At 45.3% G+C, this 25,018-nt stretch overlaps 1 protein-coding gene across 1 annotated transcript in view; it reads right to left on the bottom strand.

Moving 5' to 3' along the window:
* The window catches only part of LOC115458761 (ras-related GTP-binding protein D-like), an 87,801-nt gene extending 63,036 nt beyond the window's left edge, over window positions 1-24,765 (bottom strand). Inside the window, 1 exon segment of the mRNA XM_030188572.1 lies at window positions 24,450-24,765. Coding sequence (XP_030044432.1) covers window positions 24,450-24,576 — 127 coding nt within the window. The 5' untranslated portion in view covers window positions 24,577-24,765.
* Between the last annotated feature and the right edge of the window lie 253 nt (window positions 24,766-25,018).

Genomic DNA, 25,018 nt, shown 5'->3' with positions numbered 1-25,018 from the left:
AAAGCAAGAAATTGTGACGCATAAGAGTCAGAGGGATCATTAGCATGAATGTTAAAATCCCCAAGAATGAGGGAAGGAGATGAAGGTTCAAGAAAGAAGGAAAGCCAAACATCAAAGTCAGTGAGAAAGGAAGAAAGGGACTTATCAGGGGGTCGATAAATGACTGCTACTCGGAGAGGCAGAGGAGTGAATAGATGGATGGAGTGGACTTCGAAGGAAGAAAACCAGTGAGACTGAGGTAGAAGAAGAGGTTGAAATCTACAAGAGGGTGAAAGTAGTAGACCGACACCACCTCCGTGGCCAACCAGTCGAGGAGTATGGGAGAAAAGATAACCTCCATGGCATAGGGCCGCGACTGAAGAAGAGTCTTCAGGGCAAAGCCAAGTTTCAGTTAGGGCAAGCAGATGGCGAGATTGAGATATAAACAGGTCATGGATGTAGGAAAGTTTGTTACAGAAAAATTTGTTACAGACAGAACGGGCATTCTACAGAGCACACGAGAAAGGCAGGCAAGAAGGGGGGAGGAGAGGAACAGAAATTAGATTGGAGACATCAAGGTGTGACCTGCACAAATAGGTCTGCTCTTTTACTTGCCAAACAGGATTATTACATCCAGTTGACAAATTCTCTTGGCTCAAACCCTCCAGGTCTCTTTACCACACTGAACTCTCTCCTCAAAGTGCCTTCACCTCCAACCCCCCCTTCACTTTCCCCCCCAGACTCTGGCTGAGTTCTTTCATGATAAGGTTCACAAGATTAAACTTGAATTCTCAACCAGGTCACCTCCACCTCTCCTTCCCTTAGTCCATTCTCTGCCTCCTTTTCTGAAATCACTGAAGAGGAAACTGCACATCTTCTTTCAGCCTCAAAACTAGCTACCTGTTCCTCCGATCCTATTTCCACTCATCTACTTAACAGTATCTCTCCTACTGTCATCCCTTTTATTTGTCATATCCTCAATCTTTCACTTTCCACTGCAACTGTTCCTGATGCCTTCAAACATGCCGTAGTCACACCACTCCTTAAAAAACTTCATTGGACCCTACCTGTCCCTCCAACTATCGCCCCATCTCCCTCCTCCCTTTCCTATCCAAGATACTTGAAAGTGCTGTTCACCGCCGTTGTCTTGACTTTCTTTCCTCTCAAGCTATTCTTGATCCACTTCAATCTGGCTTTCGCCCCCTTCATTCAATTGAAACAGCACTTGCTAATGTGTCTAATGACCTGTTTCTGGCCAGATCCAAAGGCCTCTATTCTATCTTCATCCTTCTCGATCTATTTGCTACTTTTGACACTGTTGATCACAGCCTACTCCTTGATACGCTGTCCTCACTTGGATTTCAGGGCTCTGTTCATTCCTGGTTTTCTTCTTATCTCTCCCATTGTACCTTTAGTGGATATACTCTGGTGGATCCTCCTCCACTTCTGTCCCACTGTCAGTTGGAGGGGCATAATCGAAAGGGACGCCCAAGTTTTCCTGAGGACGTCCCGGTGAAGGGGCGGGGAAACCCGTATTATCGAAACAAGAAGGGCATCCATCTTTCATTTTGATAATACAGTCGGGGACGCCCAAACTTGACATTTAAGTTGTCCCTAGAGATGGTCGTCCTTAGACTTGGTCGTTTCTGATTTTCGGTGATAATGGAAACCGAGGACGCCCATCTCAGAAACTACCAAATCCAAGCCCTTTGGTCGTGGGAGGAGCCAGCATTTGTAGTGCACTGGTCCCCCTGACATGCCAGGATACCAACCGGGCACCCTAGGGGGCACTGCAGTGGACTTCATAAATTGCTCCCAGGTATATAGCTCCCTTACCTTGTGTGCTGAGCTCCCCCAAACCCCACTCCCCACAACTGTACACCACTACCATAGCCCTTACAGGTGAAGGGGGGCACCTAGATGTGGGTACAGTGGGTTTCTGGTGGGTTTTGGAGGGTTCAAATTTACCACCACAAACGTAACAGGTGGGGGGGATGGGCCTGGGTCCGCCTGCCTGAAGTGCACTGCACCCACTAAAACTGCTCCAGGGACCTGCATACTGCTGTGATGGACCTGAGTATGACATTTGAGGCTGGCATAGAGGCTGGCACAAAATATTTTTAAAGTTGTGTTTTGAGGGTGGGAGGGGGTTAGTGACCACTGGGGGAGTAACCGGAGGTCATCCCCGATTCTCTCCGGTGGTCATCTGGTCAGTTCGGGCACCTTTCTGTGCCTTGGTCGTAAGAAAAACTGGACCAGGTAAAGTCGTCCAAATGCTCATCACGGACGCCCTTTTTTTTTTCCATTATGGGTTGAGGATGCCCATGTGTTAGGCATGCCCCAAGTCCCACCTTTGCTATGCCTCAGACATGCCCCCATGAACTTTGGTTGTCCCTGTGACGGAAAGCAGTTGGGGACACCCAAAATCAGCTTTTGATTATGCCAATTTGGGCGACCCTGTGAGAAGGACGCCCATCTTCCGATTTGTGTCAAAAGATGTGTGTCCTTCTCTTTTGAAAATAAGCCTGTTGGTGTACCTCAGGTATCTGTCCTGGGACCTCTTCTTTTCTCCATCTATACTTCTTCCCTTGGTACTCTGACCTCATCCCATGGTTTTCAGTACCACCTATACACTGATGACTCCCAGATCTACCTCTCCACACCAGAAATCTCAGCCGAAATCCAGGCCAAAGTATCAGCCTGCCTGTCTGACATTGCCGCCTCGATGTCTCACCGCCATCTGAAACTAAACATGACCAAGACTGAGATTCTTATCTTTCTCCCTAAACCAACCTCTCCTCTTCCCCCATTCTTTATTTCTGTGGATAACACTCTCATCCTCCCTGTCTCATCAGCATCCTCCCTGTCTCATCAGCTTGTAATCTTGGGGTCATTTTTGACTCCTCTCGTTCCTTCTCTGCACATATTCAGCAGACTGCTAAAACCTGTCGTTTCTTTCTCTACAACATCAGCAAAATTCGCCCTTTCCTTTCTGAGCACACTACCAGAACCCTCATCCACACTCTTATCACCTCTCGCTTAGACTATTGCAACTTGCTTTTCACAGGTCTCCCACTTAGCCATCTCTCTCCTCTTCAATCTGTTAAAAATTCTGCCGCACGACTTATATTCCGCCAGTGTCGCTATGCTCATATTAGCCCTCTCCTCAAGCCACTTCACTGGCTTCCTATCCATTTCCGCATACAGTTCAAACTCCTCTTATTGACTTATAAGTGCATTCACTCTGCAGCTCCTCAGTACCTCTGCACTCTCATCTCTCCCTACATTCCTCCCTGGGAACTCCGTTCACTGGGTAAATCTCTCTTATCTTAACTCTTCTCCTCCACCGCTAACTCCAGACTCCGTTCCTTTTATCTTGCTGCACCATATGCCTGGAATAAACTTCCTGAGCCGGTCCGTCAAGCTCCATCTCTGGCCGTCTTCAAATCTAGGCTAAAAGCACATCTTTTTGATGCTGCCTTTAACTCTTAACCCTTACTCACTTGTTCAGTACCCTTATTTTATCATCCCACCTTAGTAATTCCCTTATCTCTTATTTGTCCTATTTGTCTGTAGCTCTGTTGAGCACGGCAGGGGCGTAGCTACGGGTGGGCCTGGGTGGGCCCAGGCCCACCCAATTTCAGCCCAGGCCCGCCCAGCGCCAGCCCCAGCACCCATTGCCGGCCACTGCTGCTTTTCCTGTTGAGCAGCAGGGCCGGCGCTACAAAAAGAAGAAGCGCTAACGGCGCTAAGGACGAGAAATGTTTAAAAAAAAAAAAAAGCGCGGCACCGGCAGGCACTGTCTCGGCAGCCTTGAGGCATTGGCTGCTGAGGCATTGGCTGCTGGCTCGCAGGCTCCTCCCGTCTGTGGAAAGGTAAAGAAAATAATTTTATTTTTAATTTAGGATAAAGTAATATGGTACCTGTGTTAATGAAGTTTCAGAGACCAATACTTCCTTCCTTAGGTCAGGCGAGGATACCGTAACAGCATTATACTGACCTGAGGCAGGAGGTTTTGGCCTCTGAAAGCTCATTGAAAAGGGTGTTAGGCTATTAAATAAATTTTCTGAAATCTGATGCACTGAAAAGCAGCACTTTACCCTGTGTGACAAATGCATCTGATTAGCGTGACTAAATTTTGCTGGGGGAGGGGGGTAGAGAGAAAATTTTGTGCCCACCCACTTTGGGTTCAGGCCCATCCAAAATTGGCAGTCTGGCTACGCCACTGGAGCACGGACTGTCTCTCCATGTTCAAGCGTACAGTGCTGCGTACATCTAGTAGCGTTATAGAAATGATAAGCAGGAGCAGTAATGTAACATGACTGACAGAAGGTTACAGGTGACGTGATCACATCACACCATTTGTGCAAAAGCTCCTCAGACTACCAGCACAACACAGGGCTAAATTTAAAACTCTCTTTCTGATCTTCAAGGCCCTTAAAGGAAATGGAACGAAGTACTTGAAAAACAGGATCTCTCTCTATGCACTTCCAAGGTTGCTAAGGTCCTCCCAAGGAGTATCCTTAACTACACCCTCTCCAAAGGAAATCAGGCAATGTGACACCCAACAATGAGCCTTCTCTGCAGTAGCCCCCACACTCTGGAACACACTCCAAGAAAGTCTTGCATTAGGTGAAGCCTATCTCTACTTCAGGAAGCAGGTGAAAGCCTAGCTTTTCTCCCAAGCCTTTAGTGGAAGAAGCAACACATATTTACCCCCGGATTCTATACAGTGCAACTGGAGTTGTGCATGCAAATCAGGTCATATTCTGATTTGCACGTGCAACTTAATAATCTTAACAAGCCAATCAGCGCCGATAATTGCCACTTCACAGGCAATTACTGACACTAATTGATGTTAATTAGAATGTATGCGCAGAGCAGGTGAAGGGTAGCCTAGTGGTCAGTGCAGTAGAATGTATGCGCAGAACTTGCTAAGCGTATTATGTAACATTCTGTGCGTAAATTCTAAGTTGCAGAACTGAAAAGGGGGTGTGGCCACGGGCATGAATGGGCAGATTGTGGGTGTTTCTAAAATCTACGCACGCTGATATACCTGCTCTGGGCCCGATTCTATATATGGCGCCTAAAATTAATCTACAGTAGGCAATCATGCCTAAGCATATTCTAAATACCTCATGTACATCTACGTGCAGTATTTAGAATACACTTAGGCGTAGTTCATGCAACTAAATCTATGCACGTCCATTTACACCAACGAAAAGCTGGGGTAAATCAATGCACATAGATTTACGGGCAATGGCCCCTATATTGGAACACACATAGTGTAGACAGGTCCCCCTTCCACTCTTTGGTCCAGGTTGATCCTGCTTAGCAGATATGCTGAAAGGGTTCCTGTCCCTCGTAGTATCGGTCTTACTCCTGTTCTCCGTTCTCCACAGCCTGGTTACCTTGAATCACTGTGCCTTTAGTCCACACATCCCAACAAACGGACAGAGACTCCAATCGTCTTATAATAAAGGAAGCTCTTTTATGTACATCAATTGTAGTAATTTCAGCAGTGCAGAATATTGTCTCATCTTAAACTCCTTGACCTTTGTTCACATTCACAGTGCCAAACAGTGGTTCATTGTTGAGCATAGTACAATGTTTTAAACACCACTTCTCTCTTCTGGGCTAATCACCAGTTCTTTACAACACACAGTATTTAACTTTTGCCCCACACTTAAACCTTCTGGGTTACTTGTTGCCACAGATTCCTTCCCAGTTGCATCAATTCTGTCTTACCTACTCTAGACAGCTGAGGAAGTACAGCAGCTAAGAAACCTCTCACCTTAGCCCCAGTGGTCCGTGCTAATGCAACCACCTCCATACCTTCCTCCTCACTCTCCTCTATAGCCTCCTTTTTATCCCATTCCATTTCTTCTTCCTCCTCCCAGGGGTTCCCCCAGCTGCTCCTCATCTCCCTGATTAGAAGCCATCTCCAAATCCTGCCCCTCCCTTTTCACTTCCTGTGAGTCCTGTATTGGGTCAGGTGCATTGTGGGCCTGGTGGTCCCTGGGCCTATTCCTGATTCCAATAAATCTCTTGGCCATCGGAGGGCGCCCTCCCCCTCTACAAGAGTTTTGTGAATGCCTCTTCATCTCCCTCCGGGGCTGTTCTCGCTTTCCTTGAGGCCGTCTACTCAGTAACTTCTCACAATAGATTTTGGAATACCCACGACACACCCATTTCCACACTCCTAACCATGCCCCTTTTTGCCTGCGCGCATTAGAATTTAGGTGCAGTACATTACAGAATACACTTAGCAACGTACGCACGTAAATTCTAATTTTTGCCAATTAGTGCTCATTATTGCTTGTTAAGAGATGTTAACGCTTAACAGCTTGATAAAACAATTCATTTATACGCATAGTTATAGAATATGCCTAGATTTACACGCATAACCGTGCTTAACTCTAGGCGCACTATATAGAATCCAAGGGTCTGTGCATTTATACCAAGTTTTACTTGACGTAAATACCGGCGACTAAATTTAGTCATGCAGATGGGTGCTAGGAGTAGTCTATAAACCACGCCTAACTTTAGCCGTAGTTTATAAAATATGCGTAGGTGTATTTTTTCAGTGCTGATTTTTATGGTGCAATATATAGAATCTGGTCCATAAGGACTAACATTAGTTACACTTGCTTATGACACATACAACTTTTATGACACCATGAGCAATTTTTCCAGAAATTACTCATGCTTATCTTCTATTTATAACTCCTGTTGCCCTGTCTCAGAGGATTTCAGTCCAGTCCCAGTCAGGAATTTCAGGATTAATAGGGATATCCTGAAAACCCCAACTGGCTAGGTGTGCCCTGAGGACTGGTTTGAAAACCTTTGTGTTATCTTAGCTGTCAATGTGCTCCGCCTCCGCTTACCCCCATGCTATCATTGAGATCTTTTAATGTGTGGCATGTTGCATTGACATTGTAAATAGCACTTTATGTTATAACTAGTAAAAGAGGCCCGTTTCGAACAGAAAGGAAACGGGCGCTAGCTAGGTTCCATGTCCCCCTCCTCCTTCCCTCACCCCCTCCCCATCAACCCCCCTCCCCATCCTCCCTCCCCATCACCCCCCTCTTTTCCCTCATCCTTCCCCCATCCCCTTATTCTCCCTCCCTCCTCCCCCTCCTCCTCTTCTCCCGTCATCCTCCTCCCCTTCTCCCACCCTCCTCCCTCCTCCCCACTCCTCCTCTGACCCCCCTCCTCCCTTATTGGGGGGGGGGGCTTTGGTTGGCAAACTGGGACGGTGTGGCTGTGGGGTTTTTTTTCCCGTAGCGAGGCTGACGTATCATTCAGACCATGTTGTTGCGTTTTGGTGTGTCTTTCTGATAGAGCTTTTGTGTGTTTGGTGGGGGGGGAGCATTGCTGGCGAGCTGGGAGGGTCTGTCGTGTGTCTGGGAGGGGAGTTGTGAGGGAGGTGGCGAGTGGTTTGCAGGGGGTGGTAGCAGCGGCAGTACCGGCAGTGTTGATGCTGGCGACGTTGGGCGTGGACTGAGGGTGGAGGTGCGGCGTAAGTTATCTGAGGTGGTTTTCGCCAGCGCTGGTAGCGGCAGTGTTGAGGTTTTGGACGTTGGCTGTGGAGCCGGGGGGGGGGGGGGGGGGAGGTGCCGCGTGTGTCTCTGAGAGGGGGTTACCAGGCAGTACCAACAGTCTTGAGGCCGGTTGTCTTTTGCTTCGGTGAAGTTCTGTGTGTGAATCTGTGTCCGGGCACGCAGGTTGCGTTATTCTTTGAGTCCGTTGGTGTGCCTCGTGCTGCTATCGTGTGGTTGGTCAGTGCTGCTTGTGATGAACCAGGAAGCACGCTAACATCAGGACAGGAGATAGATACAGCGTTACAAGCAGCACGAACCCTACAAACCCTTCACTGCCACGGAGTCAGCTTCAGAACGTTGGATGTGCTTTTTATTATAGTAGATGTGTATTGTTATTTCAATGTTTTCTACTGATGTAATCACTTAGGGGGTCTTTTACAAAGGCTAATGATTAGCACGCACTAAATGCTAGAGATGCCCATAGGAATATACAGGCGTCTCTAGTGTTTACCGCACACTTATTTTTAGCGTGCTAAAATCGCTAGCGCACCTTCGTAAAAGGGGCCTTTATTGCATAAGTCCAGGTTATTCTTGCTCTACATTGCCTTTGGTGAATTTCTTCAAAAAGGTGGTAAATAAATCCTGATAAATGAACCAAATAGGCATAGGTAAATAACCATTCATTTTTGGCACCCATTAGAGTCTATGGGGCCAGGCGTATGTATGTAGAGAAGAAAGTGGGATGTTTGACCACGGAAATACAAAACCTGGAGAGATGGATCTTAAAAACACTTGTTTATTGATGAAAAAAAGACTCGACACAACCATTGTGTTTCGGCCATTAGGCCTGCATCAGGAGACTCGCTCAACGGAGACCGTCTGGTGAACACGCTAAAATGTATGCGGCGAGGTGTTCCGTGTGGTGAGTCTGTGGCTCAGCCACCGGAGAACAGCTGATGCATCCCTTAAAAGACACGTAATGTGTTAATCTCTGAGGTGGGTCTTCAAATGCAGCCAGGAGTATATGGCAGCTTTTCAAAATGATTGAGGGTGCTAAACACAACCCAATTTCCCCTCCATGGGTAAAGTTAAGGAGATTGCTCAGTCCTGTGAGTGATCAGCACCCACTGCATCCACAGAGCTGGCACCTATGGGGCCAGGAAAAGAATGCTTCTTTGGTTAGTGTGAGGCTCAGCAGAGATCAAAAGCCATGACCCTTGGGAGTGGAAGTTAGTGCAGCTGTATAAAGCAAGTACATAGTTATCTTTGGACCAGTATTTGGTCCGTAATCAAGGTTCCACCTCTTGCTGATCCAATGGGCTCTTTCAGGGGCGTGTCTTACCTTCTGCTGCCCAGATGTTAAGTATTCCACGGCTTCTACCTTAACTGAGGAGTCTCTAATGAAGGATCTTCTGTCCAAGGATCCACAACGTGCCTGGGTGTTAAGATTTTTTTTTTTTTTTCTACTAAATGTGCATATTCGAATGCAGCAGTTTGAGTTTTGTTAAACACCAGTCATGGCATTTAAGTATACTACAGACAAAAGATTCTAGAATAAGAGAGGAAAATACTATTATCTAACACAATCCCTCTCTCACAAATCTGGAGGCATTAAAGCTATCCTTCCCCCTGGGTGATTTGGTCTCTCCTCTCACCTGCATTCCATATGGTCTCTCAAACATCCCCCTACTCCGCCTACCTTTTATTATTATTAGCATTTGTATAGCGCTACCAGACCCACGCAGCGCTGAACACCTGACACAGAGAGACAGTCCCTGCTCGATAGAGCTTAAAATCTAAAAATACAGACAGACAATACAATTAAGGGCGAGGGAAGTACTGGGTGAGAAGGAACAAGGGGAGGGCAATTGAGTAGTGGCTAGGAGCCAAAAGCAGCAGATTTTCACGGCAGCGAGCAGCAACTAATACACACTGCTCATGTTGACCCCACAGCCTTCCCTCTGATGCAACTTCCTGTTTCCGCATAGGTGGGAATACATCAGAGGGAAGGCTGAGGGGCCGGTGCGAGCAGTATGTATCAGTCGCTGCTTGCTGCAAGCGAAGATCTGCTATTTACAAGGTATGCAAGAAAGACAGTTGTTGGGCATTTTCAGCTGGTGGGGCTTGGGAATCCCTGCCTAGACGCATCATTGGTGTACTGCTACTGGGTGGCCCTGAGCCCAAAGTGAGTGGGCCTGGGTCCACCCGGGCCCACCCTTGGCTACGTCACTGCTCCAAATAAATGCTTCCAGCATTGCAATAGGTTTGTAGTTTATTTATTTATTTATTTGTAGCATTTGTATCCCACATTTTCCCACCAATTTGCAGGCTCAATGTGGCTTACATTATGCCGTGATGGCGATCGGCATTTACGGGTACAGAGTTACAAATGGTTTTGCATTAGGTGCATACCTACATGGTAGAGAAGAATACATTATGGTACTGCATAGAGGTTTCTGAGGGGTAGAGTGAATTGAGACATAAGTTGGTCCTCGGCTTAAGGAAGATCATTTTCAGCATAAGAGATAAAGTGGTCGTTCGTATTGCGTGGCTTTCAATTAATAGCAATAAGGTTAAACAGTCAAATGACAAGAGCTCGGTTTTGTCTCTATCGTGTAAAGTCTAATTATTTTGTAAATAAGATGGATCGTTATGGTAGGCCTTCTTGACTCTAAGCAGATGGTTAGCCTTCAGTTTCCACACAGATGAAGTTTACCAACTCATTTTGAAGTTCATCTCCCAATATATTATGCAAACTAAGCACTACTCACTGTATGGTGAGTGATGCTGAATATCGTTTCTCCCGGCAGTGAACATCTTGCAAGTAGAAATTTATTAAACGAAGAGTTCCTGAAGACGTTTTCGAAACCCTGCAGAGTCGGACTGTCATTGATTCTACTTTATAGGAAATTGTGTTTGAGCAGAGTGGGACCTATGGCGAGCTTACCCGGTTTGGAAGACAGCTGACTGGCACATGAATTGGATCTTTTATCAGTCAGGTTTGAACAATATTATTACAGCGGATCATCGTTCACGGATATGGACAGAACTGAACCGATGAGCGGAAGTAGCTGGCTTAGCTGAACCACAGCATTGCATTACAGCATTGATACCATGATATGGGAATCTTCCTTTACTGATCGGGAGTTCGCCAGTTTGATCTGAGGCCCCTCTGACTTCATAACGCTAAGTGCCTTTATCCTATTTTTTATATATATAGAGGATAAGAAAAATGTAAATGATATATAAGCTATTCGGTTAGCTACATTATAGCACTTTAATGTCTTGTGCTTATGAGGTCATTGGAAATCAGTGACAGAACTGATCTATCAGTAGCCTATATTGGCAGAGGGTGCATGCTATAGGAAAGTTTGATAAGCATTATAGCACGGGGGTGCATTTGCAAGCAAAAATTATATATATAAAAAAATACATTAAGGAGAAGTTCTGTGATCGAGGTGCTTGTCCACCCTTAGAGACGTAAAACACTTTGTGAAGTCTTGTTTGGGTGAGTTTATACTCTGAGATCTCTCCTTATATCCAAATATTATATATAGCAGCTGCCGAGTAGGTATACTCCTGGGTCCATTCTCTCACTGACATTGTTTCCATTATATCATACCCTGGTTTGTATGATTGGTGTTTAGAATATGTACATATGCCATACTGAACATCTCAAGCCACATAGCTATAAAGATGGAATCTAAATATCGCTTACTACCTATAGAGAGAGGCAGAAGACCAGGGCTGGCTTAACTATCAGGTAAACTAGATGGTCACCTAGGGTGGCACGTTTGGTTAGTGGGGGGGGGGGGGGGGAGAGTCAAAGAGCAGATGGAGTCAAAGCAAAACAGTAGGTCCTGACATCAAACTAACTCGAAGAAACAACAGAGCCTTCTTTAACCATCATGGAGGGTGGGCAACTTTCAAACAGTTTTTGGAAGTTGCCTTCATTATGTATGTGTACGTGTGTGTGTGTGTGTGTATATATAGGTACATAAATATCGCTGTACAGGAAACAAAGTTCAATCATTGTGACCATCTCTGAGAAATGATGACTAAAAGTAGCAGATCCAAAATGTTGAGAAATGGCCGATTTTTCATAAGCAGTCTGCAAAAGTTATATGTCTGCGACTCTTATTTTTTCCACATACAAGGATGGGATTTGGACTGTTGAATTACAGATTGTTTGAAGTAACAGAATTAATTAGAACCTTTTTTTGTTTGTTTCTGGTGACTTTAGCCACTTTTTCCCCAGAGATGGTCACAAACAGTACAAGCACCAGAGATGGTCACAATTAAACATCTACAAACACAATCATTATAGAACAGGAGGCACTGGGGTGATTATCATTGCATTTAATTGTCAAAATGTGAAGCGTCTGTTCACGCTTTCCAAAAATACTAGGACTAGGGGGCATACGATGAAGCTACAATGTAGTAAATTTAAAACGAATCGGAGAAATGTTTTCTTCACTCCACGTGTAATTAAACTCTGGAATTCGTTGCCAGAAAATGTGGTAAAGGCGGTTAGCTCAGCGGAGTTTTAAAAAGGTTTGGACGGCTTCCTAAAGGAAAAGTCCATAGACCGTTATTAAATGGACTTAGGGAAAATCCACTATTTCTGGGATAAGCAGTATAAAATGTTTTGTACATTTTTGGGATCTTGCCAGGTATTTGTGACCTGGATTGGCCACTGTTGGAAACAGGATGCTGGGCTCGATGGACCTTTGGTCTTTCCCAGTATGGCAATACTTATGTACCTATGTAAAATATCAGAATGGGAGCCAGGAACTAGGCGCCTGAAAGTTTCCTGGGAGAGGAGAGGTAAGACTGAAGAGTTACCTAGGGGTGCCTAATACCCTCGCGCTGGCCCTGCCCCCCACCTATGCTTCACCCTGTCACTATCCAAATAATACCAGGACAGTCTGGAAGACTATAGTGCTGCTGAAAATACTTATCCATATAGTGGTGACTGCTGCATGGATACATGCTTTTGAGTAAATACCATTTACTTTTAGAGCTGGTATTATAACTCAGAACTAAGAACTGGAAAAAAAAAGTGCTTCAGTGCCCTTTCCTGCATTGGAAGTCATTTTGCAAGGAGCATGCACTAAACTGAAAGTACTCTTTTCGTGTGTAATTTTACAGGTTAAACCTTGTATTAAAAATGGGAGTAATCGTATGCTAAGGTCAGCCTGCTTTCTTGCATCATGCTCATAGACACTAGCAAATTCTCTCCACCCACTGACTACTACACTGTGTGAATAATTATTCAATGCCCTACCAATGATCTCAAAAATGTCACCTATGCAGAACAGGTTCCTTAAAATAATTGATCTGTTGCAATGAACCTTCAAGTCTCATACCAAGGTTTTGCTGGACGTTTAGTACTCAGTGGTCATTTTGGGCTTGGAGAGGACTGGACAGTGGATCCTGTGCCTTGTTGAAACACCTTTTCGTGAAGCAGAATAAGGTTTCACCAAAGACATGGACTTTGAAGACCACGTCATCATCTCTGATAAAACAACCTGCACTTTTCACACTGCAATACTGAACTTCTTATCTTTCCCACTAAACCCACCTCTCCTCTTCCCCCATTCTCTATTTCCTGCCTTGTCAACTCATAACCTTGTGGTCATCTTTGACTTCTCTCTCTCTTTTGCTGCACAAATCCAACACACTGCTAAAACCTGCCATTTCTTTCTCTACAACATTACCAAAATTCCACCCTTATCCATACTCTTATCGCCTTATGCTTAGATTACTGTACCTTGCTTCTCACAGGTTTCCCACTAAACCATCTCTCTCCCCTTCAATCTGTTCAAAATTCTGCTGCATGACTTATCTTTCACTGGTGTAACTACACTCATGTCACTTCATTGGCTTCCTATTCGTTTCTGCATACAGTTCAAACTCCTCTTACTGACTTACAAGTGCATTCATTTTGCAGTTCCTAAGTATCTCTTCACTTAGATTTCTCCCTACACTCCTCTCTAGAAACTCTGTTCATCAGGTAAGTCTCTCTTATCTGTACCCCTCTACTCCACTGCCAATTCTGTTCCTTTTATCTTGGGGAAGCCACTACTTGCCCTGGGATTGATAGCATGGAATGGTGCTACTATTTGGGATTCTGGAATCTTGCTACTCTTTGAGATTCTACATGAGATGTTGCTACTATTTGGGATTCTGGAATCTTGCTACTCTTTGAGATTCTACATGGGATGTTGCTACTATTTGAGATTCTGAATCTTGCTACTCTTTGAGATTCTATATGGGATGTTGCTACTATTTGGGATTCCGGAATCTTGCTACTCTTTGAGATTCTACATGAGATGTTCCTACTATTTGGGATTCTGGAATCGTGCTACTCTTTGAGATTCTACATGGGATGTTGCTACTATTTGGGATTCCGGAATCTTGCTACTCTTTGAGATTCTACATGAGATATTTCTACTATTCGGGATTCTGGAATCTTGCTACTCTGAGATTCTACATGGGATGTTGCTACTATTTGAGATTCTGAATCTTGCTACTCTGAGATTCTACATGGGATGTTGCTACTCTTTGGGATTCCGGAATCTTGCTAATCTTTGAGATTCTACATAGAATGTTGCTACTATTTGAGATTCTACATAGAATGTTGCTACTATTTGGGATTCTGAAATCTTGCTACTCTTTGAGATTCTACATAGAATCTTGCTACTCTGAGATTCTACATGGGATGTTGCTACTATTTGGGATTCCGGAATCTTGGTACTCTTTGAGATTCTACATAGAATGTTGCTACTATTTGAGATTCTACATGGGATGTTGCTCCTATTTGGGTTTTGGAATCTTGCTACTCTGAGATTCTACATGGGATGTTGCTACTATTTGGGTTTATGCCAGGTATTAGTGTTGGAAACAGGATACTGGGCTAGATGGACCATTGGTCTGACCTAGTATGACTATTCTTATGCTGCACAGTAGCCCTGGAATAAACTTTCCAGAGTCAGTAAAGTGGTGAATTTGAAGTTTGTATTTTTTTGTATCACTATTAGAAGCTCATTTCTAAACCTGGGTGACATAATCATTGGATTATATGACTCCTGACACAGGCAGCTTTGCTGAAATATGGCCAGGTCAAGTCTCACCATTTATGCCACCATTGTTTGTAGCTGAGTTATCATATTGTGCATGGTTATTTGTTGTTGTAACTACGTTCTTTTTCTTGCACTCTTTGGCCCTATTCAAATCTAGGCTAAAAACCCACTTTTTTTGAGGCTGCTTTTAACTGTTAGCCCCCTATTCACCTGTTCAGTGTCCATGTTTATTTTAATCATTTCCATAATAAATAACTCCCTAATCCCTTATTTATGCTGTCTTGAATAGATTGTAAACTCTATTGAGCAGGGACTGTCTCTTATGTGTCTTGTGTACAGTGCTGTGTACATCTAATACACTATAGAAATGATAAAGTAGTGAGAGTAGGAGCAGTTGATGCCCTTGTAGAAGTCATTGGCGAGGCCCCACTCGGAGTATTGTGTTCAGTTTTGAAGGCCTTATCTCACCAAGGATGTAAAAAGACTTGACGCGATAGAGAAAAGCACCTAAAATGACAGGGGGTTTATGTAGCAAGACGTATGTGGAGAGACTTACTGACCCGAACATGTATACCCTGGAGGCAAGGAGAAACAGGGGTGATATGATACAGATGTTCAAATATTTGAAAGGTATTAATCCACAAACAGACCTGTTCCGGAAACGGGAAGGCGGTAGAACTAGAGGACATGAAATGAGATTGAATGGGGGCAGACTCAAGAATAATGTCAGGAAGTATTTTTTCACTGCGAGGGTGGTAGATAACTGGCAGGGTCGGTCTTAGGCAGAGGCAACCAAGGCGGCTGCATAGGGCCCCGCGCTTAGGGGGGCCCTGCGCAGCGCGCCTCAACTCTGCCTCACTCCGACCGACCCCCGCTCGGATGACCGCATCATGATCCCGCTCGGCCGCCACCGCTCCGTTCCCGCCACGTTGCAGCATGGTGCCCACCCCCCGCTGAGCCCGCCGTCAGCAGCCTCCCACCTCCCCGGACCCCGACAGTTCCACTGACGGCCCCGACAGACAGTTGCAGCGCCAGTGAGACGGCCCCGGCTCCCGACAGAGAGTTGCAGCAACGGCTCACCCCAGCATTTCACTTCCCGCTCAATGTCCCGTCTTCTGATGAGGTATTTCCTGTTTGGCGGGCGGGAGTCACTGAGTGGGAAAGTTGCCTGGAGCCTGGTCGGAGGTGAGCCGGTGTGCAAGTGAGTGCGACTTAAAGATAAATAAAGACAGTCAAGTGGAACTCGAGCTGGAGCAAGTTTGTGCCACTGCCATTCAAAGGCAAGCCAGGTATGATGATAACTTTTCTTATAAGGAAGAAGGAAGTTTCAAACCCCTTTTGTGCCATTTTAAAGGTAAATACTACTACTACTACTATTTAGCATTTCTATAGCGCTACAAGGCATACGCAGCGCTGCACAAACATAGAAGAAAGACAGTCCCTGCTCAAAGAGCTTACAATCTAATGCAGTAGTCTATTATTCTCCCATCAGTGATTAAGTCAAAATTCAGTGTTTTATGAAGGGCAGTGACAGGAAAAGATCAAGAGGTTAGCTAAAGTGGTGCGTGAATGTGAGGGGTGGGGACAGGGGCAAGTGGAGAGGGCTAGTAGTGTCAGACTTTACTGTTAATTTGCCCAAAGTTATTGAAAACCTAAAGAATCCCAAGTGGGCAGACTAAAAATTGTCCATCTAAAGGTACTTATCTTGCTAAGCTGGCCAGATCATGTGTATTTAGGAGAATTTGAGTTTCCAAAGCAAATAGCATTGTAGCCTCAAGAAAGAGGGGCATTTCTCTAAGCATGTTCAGCTTAGGAGAGGAAAAGAGCACATATAAAATCCATTTCCAAGGAACCTTTTTAAATTAAAAAATAGGGGAATTTGAAAGTACTGGATCTTTTCTTAATATTTTTCCTTTATTCTCCTTTCTTATGAGAATTGGAACTACTAATTGTAGTGGACTTGAACTGAATTTCGGGGGGGGGGGGTCATGATAGCATTGGGCTTATTATTTCAATCATTTTTTTGTACAAGTTGTACAACTTTAGCTTCATTTGTCTTTATTTGAAATTGCATAAATAAAAAATTTTCTAAAAATGGAATAATCTTATCAATGGGGTGGAGCTAGGGTGGGCGTGGATAGGGTGGGGCCCCACCAAATTGGTCTGCACAGGGCCCCACACTTGCTAAGACCGGCCCTGATAACTGGAATGCCCTCCCGCGGGAGGTGGTAGAGATGAAAATGGTAGCACAAATCAAAACTGCGTGGGACAAACACAAAGGAATCCTGATTAGAAAAATCAGATCAAAAAAATCTTAGCGGAGATTAAGTAGGAAAGCCGGTGCTGGGCAAACTTCTACGCTCTGTGCCCTGATCGAGGCTGAATAGATTTGGATGGATCAGTGGTGTTCCTAGGTCGGCTGCCACCCGGGGTGGATTGCTGCTGCGCACCCCCCCCCCAGGTGCAGCAGCGTCCATCCCCCCAGGGTGCAGCACGACACCCCCCCTGGGCGCATCAACCTCCCCCCCCCCGGCACGACACCCCCCCCCCGGCGCATCAACCCCCCCCCCCCCCGGGTGCATTCCTAGCTGCTGGGAGCAGCCGCGTGACTGTCGGCTCCGCTGGCTCCCTCTGCCCTGGAACAGGAAGTAACCTGTTCCGGGGCAGAGGGAACCAGCAGAGCCGACAGGTGCGCGGCTGCTCACCCCTCCAGCAGCGTGCACCCAGGGCGGACCGCCCCCACCGCCCCGCCCTTGCTACCCCACTGGGATGGACTGTAATGGAGTTATTTATGGGCTTTGATAATAAGTGAAGAAATTTGAGAACAAGGATAGTGCTGGGCAGACTTCTACGGTCTAAGCCCTAAAAATGGCAAGGATAAATCAAGATCTGGTATACATATGATGTATCATTTCATACCATATGCAATGAGTTTATCTTATCGGGCAGACTGGATGGACCATACAGGTCTTTATCTGCCGTCATCTACTATGTTACATCTTTTCATTTGTTATGCTGGTCCGATAAAGGATGTCACAAACTGAAAGAAAGCAAAATCCTTTACACCAACGAATGAATCTCTTCCTAAAGGCGGTTAATAAAGCCCGATAAATAAATGAAATGTACCCCAGACATCCTGAAACACCCAAGTCCTCCAACAGCTTTAAAACATGTACTATGTGGACCTCGCCTTCTCATCAGTTCTGTGTTTCCCTGTGTCCTGTGTACAAGGAGTGAGTGATGTGGCTGGGAAAGAGTTAACACTCTCTGGAATGCAGAACTGCTGGAACCAGAGCACCTGTGAGTCACATTTCAGATCTGCTTGAATAATTTCCAGTCTCAAGCAACCTAAACCCATGAGTAAAGCACCCAAGAACATTAAAAATCTCAGGGTATGGTCAAGCTGTTCCCAGCCGCGGTACTGTATCATAAGCCGAGGCTTCCAACTCCCGAGTTCCCATCTCCACTTCATCCAGATAGTCTCAGACCTGAATAAATCTATTACAATTACCAAATTCGCCTCTGTGATATTTGTGACTTTCTCAGCTATTTTCACATACTACATCTGATCTGCTGGCTACAATGGGCCCAACATTCAAAGTAAGTTATGCCTTTTGGGCAGCAGGTGATGAATGCATAACTTGCCTATCCAAGAATTCTTTAAACTTTCATGCGTAATATTAGGCCATTGAACTCATTAAGGGGATATGTGTATGGAGTTCCTTTCTTGCTGTTTACTTTTATTTTTTGTTACATTTGTACCCCGCACTTTCCCACTCATGGCAGGCTCAATGCGGCTTACATGGGGCAATGGAGGGTTAAGTGACTTGCCCAGAGTCACAAGGAGCTGCCTGTGCCTGAAGTGGGAATCCAACTCAGTTCCTCAGTTCCCCAGGACCAAAGTCCACCACCCTAACCACTAGGCCACTCCTCCACTGTTGCTACTATTTGACATTCTACATGGAATGTTGCTATTCCACTAGCAACATTCCATGTAGAGGTCGGCCCTTGCAGATCACCAATGTAGCCGCGCAGGCTTCTGCTTCTGTGAGTCTGACGTCCTGCACGTACGTGCAGGACGTCAGACTCACAGAAGCAGAAGCCTGCGCAGCCTTCTACATGGAATGTTGCTAGTGGAATAGCAACATTCCATGTAGAATCTCCAATAGTAGCAACATTCCATGTAGAATCTCCAATAGTATCTATTTTATTTTTGTTACATTTGTACCTTGCGCTTTCCCACTCATGGCAGGCTCAATGCGGCTTACATGGGGCAATGGAGGGTTAAGTGACTTGCCCAAAGTCACAAGGAGCTGCCTGTGCCTGAAGTGGGAATTGAACTCAGTTCCTCAGGACCAAAGTCCACCACCCTAACCACTAGGCCACTCCTCCACTGTTGCTACTATTTGAGATTCTACATGGAATGTTGCTATTCCACTAGCAACATTCCATGTAGAGGTCGGCCCTTGCAGATCACCAATGTGGCCGCGCAGGCTTCTGCTTCTGTGAGTCTGACGTCCTGCACGTACGTGCAGGACGTCAGACTCACAGAAACAGAAGCCTGCGCAGCCTTCTACGTGGAATGTTGCTAGTGGAATAGCAACATTCCATGTAGAATCTCCAATAGTATCTATTTTATTTTTGTTACATTTGTACCTTGCACTTTCCCACTCATGGCAGGCTCAATGCGGCTTACATGGGGCAATGGAGGGTTAAGTGACTTGCCCAAAGTCACAAGGAGCTGCCTGTGCCTGAAGTGGGAATTGAACTCAGTTCCTCAGTTCCCCAGGACCAAAGTCTACCACCCTAACCACTAGGCCACTCCTCCACTGTTGCTACTATTTGAGATTCTACATGGAATGTTGCTATTCCACTAGCAACATTCCATGTAGAAGTCGGCCCTTGCAGATCACCAATGTGGCCGCGCAGGCTTCTACATGGAATGTTGCTAGTGGAATAGCACTAACCAGCAGGCAGAAGCAATTATACTAATCTTAATATAACCAGATTTTCAGCCAATAGCAATAGATGATACAATAATCCAGTTTAATATCTCTATATCCTCTTAATTTTTAGAGGTGGTAGGCTGTTTTTCAAAAGCACAGTTTATAGCATAGATACTTCAACCAAAGTAGTTAAACATGTATATTTTCTTGAACCTCAGTGATGTAAATCGCCATCCTTAGGATAGAGTCGATTTAAAAACATCCAATTCTTCACTGGTTCTTAATATTTTCACTAAATCTATTCAACGTTTTTTTATATATATATAATTATTTCATTTCAAACACTTATCTTTTTAATTTTTGTCGGACTCAGGGGATCAGCTGTCCGACATGCACGTTTCGCCCATAATGGGCTGTCTCAAGGACATTCCCCCCGTGTTTCTTTTAGCGTCAGCTCAGCAAATAACTTTTGCTAATAACTTTTGCTGAGCTGACGCTAAAAGAAACACGGGGGGAATGTCCTTGAGACAGCCCATTATGGGCGAAACGTGCATGTCGGACAGCTGATCCCCTGAGTCCGACAAAAATTAAAAAGATAAGTGTTTGAAATGAAATAATTATATATATATAAAAAAACGTTGAATAGATTTAGTGAAAATATTAAGAACCAGTGAAGAATTGGATGTTTTTAAATCGACTCTATCCTAAGGATGGCGATTTACATCACTGAGGTTCAAGAAAATATACATGTTTAACTACTTTGGTTGAAGTATCTATGCTATAAACTGTGCTTTTGAAAAACAGCCTACCACCTCTAAAAATTAAGAGGATATAGAGATATTAAACTGGATTATTGTATCATCTATTGCTAGTGGAATAGCAACATTCCATGTAGAATCTCCAATAGTATCTATTTTATTTTTGTTACATTTGTACCCTGCGCATTCCCACTCATGGCAGGCTCAATGTTGCTTACATGGGGCAATGGAGGGTTAAGTGACTTGCCCAGAGTCACAAGGAGCTGCCTGTGCCTGAAATGGGAATCCAACTCAGTTCCTCAGTTCCCCAGGACCAAAGTCCACCACGCTAACCACTAGGCCACTCCTCTACTGTTGCTACTATTTGAGATTCTACATGGAATGTTGCTATTCCACTAGCAACATTCCATGTAGAAGTCGGCCCTTGCAGATCATCAATGTGGCCACGCAGGCTTCTACATGGAATGTTGCTAGTGGAATAGCAAAATTCCATGTAGAATCTCCAATAGTAGCAACATTCCATGTAGAATCTCCAATAGTATCTATTTTATTTTTGTTACATTTGCACCCTGCGCATTCCCACTCATGGCAGGCTCAATGTTGCTTACATGGGGCAATGGAGGGTTAAGTGACTTGCCCAGAGTCACAAGGAGCTGCCTGTGCCTGAAATGGGAATCCAACTCAGTTCCTCAGTTCCCCAGGACCAAAGTCCACCACCCTAACCACTAGGCCACTCCTCCACTCCGTAAACCGCTTTGCTCTGCTTTCAGTTTCAGCGGTATAGTAAATTTTAATAAACTATAAAACTAAAACTTTTTTTGTGTGCACAATGGTTTTTACACACCTTCCTCTGGATTCTCTATAGTGCAACCGGAGTTGCGCGCACAAATCAGGTCGTATTCTGATTCGCACCTGCGTGGATGGAGCATGGACAGAATCGTAATTTTCACATGTATTTTATATGCCAACATTTACATCTCTTCCTAAGTGGCCTCAATCTAATCACAGTTTCTGTCAGTTGCCGCATCTCAAAAAAGATATAGTGAAATTAGAAAAGGTACAGAAAAGGGCGACGAAAATGATAAAGGGGATGGAACGACTTCCCTATGAGGAAAAGCTGAAGCAGCTAGGGCTCTTCAGCTTGGAGAAATGAAGGCTGAGGGGAGATATGATAGAAGTCTATAAAATAATGAGTGGAATGGAACGGGTAGACGTAAATTGCTTGTTTACTCTTTCCAAAACTACTAGGACTAGGGGGCACACAATGAATGAAGTTACAAAGTAGTAAATTTAAAATGAACTGGAGAAAATGTTTCTTCAATCAACGTGTACTTAAACTCTGGAATTCACTGCCAGAGAATGTAGTAAAAGCAGCTAGCTTAGTGGGGTATAAAAAAGGTTTATAATTAAAATGGACTTGAGGAAAATCCACTGCTTATTTCTAGGATAAGCAGCATAAAATGTATTGTATTTTTTTGGGTCCTTGCCAGGTACTTGTGACTTGGATTGGCCACTGTTGGAAACAGGATGCTGGGCTTGATGGACCTTCGGTCTGTCCCAGTGTGGCAATATTTATGTACTTTATGTACATAAATAGGAGTGGCCTAGTGGTTAGGGTGGTGGACTTTGGTCCTGGGGAACTGAGTTTGATTCCCACTTCAGGCACAGGCAGCTCCTTGTGACTCTGGGCAAGTCACTTAACCCTCCTTTGCCCCAGGTACAAATAAGTACCTGTATACAATATGTAAGCCGCATTGAGCCTGCCATGAGTGGGAAAGCGCGGGGTACAAATGTAACAAAAAAAATAAAAAATAAAATAAATCCCTAGTACTTTATAAAGACACATAGGAATCTATGTATCCAAAGATAGCAAGACACATTTGCCCTCTCAAACTTTCAGTGTAGAAAAAAGTTCTAAGGGAATCAAGACGCTGAGGTGGCAGATTAGCATGAAAATACACTTACAAACCCAGGTATAGGATAGCGCACAGGTTCCCAAACCTGGTCCTGGAGGCACCCCAGCTAGTCAGGTTTTCAGGATACCCACAATGAATATTCAGAGATTTGAATGCACTACCGAGTGGAGGTAGTGCATGCAAATCTCTCTCATGAATATTCATTGCGGATATCCTGAAAACCTGACTGGCTGGGGTGCCTCCAGGACCAGGTTTGGGAACCACTGGCCGATAGCAGCAAAGTGTCTTTGCACATAACTGCAAAGGGGGTGTGGCCCTGTGAGGGACATGAGTGGATTAGGGGCATTCTGGAAAATTGTGTGTTTTATAGAATTCCGTAGATGCGAGCCAGGATTTACACCAGGTTTCAGCTGGTGTATGTCCTCGCAACCAACGCTATTCTATAACGAGTGCTCATCCCAGAGCACCCTTTATAGAACAGTGTTGGGTGCCGATGTTTTCCGGCACCCAAATTTAATTATCTTTGTTATCTTTTGCATACTGTTGTTTTAAATGATATTTACTACCTTACTTATTGTATAATTGTACTTCATGCACTGTAGCCTTACTACAGTTTTCTGTAAGCCACATTGAGCCTGCAATTATTATTATTATTATTTTATTTAATTAGCGGGAAAACGTGGGATATAAATACATTAAATTAAAAAAAAACTTACATGCTAGGATTTACAGCAAGTTTCAGCTGGCGAAAGTCCTCATGGCCAAAGCTGGGCGCAGAAATTCACGCTACTCAATAAAGGGCACTCCTCCCGGAGCACTCTAAGAATTGCACTGGGCACAGATTTTTCAATGCCATTTCTAGAATCTGGTCCATACTGAATATGCCAGGATCAGGGGCGTAGCCAGACCTCGGCGGGAGGGGGAGGCAGAGCCCAGGTGGGGGGCACTATTTAGCTGCCTCCCCCCCCCCCCCAGCGCCGCCCCATCAGGTACCTTGTTTGGTGGCGGGGGTCTCCAAACCCCGCCAGCCAAAGAGTCTTCTTCAGCGCCGGTCGACTCCGGCGCCTTCATTGTGTGATAATCTGTTTCTGACGCCTTACGTCCTGCACCGTGCACATCCTGTATGTAGCCCCGTGCAGGACGTAAGGCGTCAGAAACAGATTATCACACAATGAAGGTGCCGGAGTCGACCGGCGCTGAAGAAGACTCTTCAGCTGGCAGGGGTTGCGGGGCGGGTGATGCGGCGGCGGGGCGGGTGGCAGCGGCAGTGTGGGGGGGTGGTCGGCAGCTGGGGGGGGGTCAAATGTAGGGGGGGCAGGGCTTAATCTGTGGGGGCCCATGGCCCCACGTAGCTACGCCCCTGGCCAGGATTCTAAAAATGTGTATGCAAGTACCTCTGTTATAGAATTGCTCTCTAAATGGATAAGATATCTGTTTTTAACTTAGCAGACCCAAATCTAAATGGAGGTCACCACTTACTTATATACTCAGTGGCTTAACTGGACAATGCCCTGGACATATGTATTAAAATGCAACAACAAAAAAACCAGTGTAACTTTAAACGGTGGCTGCCCTGTCTGAATATTGGCTCTAATGTATCTAATATGTACTTGTTAACATTTGTAAAGTTCATTCTCGGTTTAACTACGCTTTTGTTTAAGTTTGATACAATACAGATTTTCATTCTAAATGTCTGTTCCATACTGCAAATCTACTGATACATGAATCCAAACGAAAGGAACACCGGGGAATGTTTATAAAAGCCTTCCAAAAATAGTACCAAGTGGCATGAGGAGTTAATGCAGCCAGTCTGCAAAAGTCTCATGACAGTCCCAGCACACAAAGGAGTGGGTTGGAAAAAACTGTTTCTTCAGCAGGCCCAGCCCCCATCTCTGCCTCTACAGCCCAGCTGATCCTGGAATTATGTTGCCCCTTTCTTTTTCATGGTACCAACTAGAAAGTAGCAGAGTCTTACTATGAGGTTTTCGGGGCTCACACACACTACACTCATGTCTCTCTCACATGGGCAGAGAGAGCCACTCAGCCGAGGGAATGACACTGACAGCTGCTTTATGTAAACACGGACACCTGCCCTACAGAAAAAGGTCACAGGTTGGTGGTGTAAAAGGCGCAGGAAAGCCTCTGGGTTTCCGATCGCCCTTCTGGCTCCCAGTCAAGGGGGCTAAGGGCAACTTTTTTCTCAAAAGCAAGGTAGTCCTACCTTCCTCCACCCCACTCTCCGGGTCTCCATCCCCATACTCGGTCACTCCCACTAGGTCGTCCTCGTCTTCCTCTTCCCCATCCTCCTCCTCCTCCTGGCTTTTCCCGGGCATCGCCTGGCTCATCATTCTCTGGCTGGTGTCCTGCTGTGAGCTAGGAAGGACTTCCCTTGTGCTGCTGATTTCTTACTCGCCACCCCACGCAATCTCTCTCTCTCTCTCTCTCGATTATTTATTTCCTGCAGATCTTGGCCATGATCCTCCCAACTCCTTCCTCCCCTCCTTCCACGCCCGAGTGAGTCCCGACTCCCTGCTGGAGCAGAGAGAGAGAGAGAGACAGCGTGACCCGAGTCACCTGACACAACAGCCAGAGCTCACTATGCAGAGCAACAACATACTTGTGTGCCTGGTGTGTTTCACGGCGCAAACACACACACACGTAGGTTGCTACACAGTGTCTGATGTGTCTCTAACAGCACAAGTTATCAGCAGAGCGTCCACCTAGGGAGCTAATCCAGTGGTGAGGGGGTGCCATTTTCTCTCCCTCCCCCCATATTCCACTCTAAGCCTA

This window comes from Microcaecilia unicolor, unplaced genomic scaffold (assembly GCF_901765095.1).
Source record: "Microcaecilia unicolor unplaced genomic scaffold, aMicUni1.1, whole genome shotgun sequence".
NCBI lineage: Eukaryota > Metazoa > Chordata > Amphibia > Gymnophiona > Siphonopidae > Microcaecilia > Microcaecilia unicolor.
Note: the sequence above shows the minus strand (reverse complement) of the source record. Positions and strands in the feature narration are given on the sequence as shown.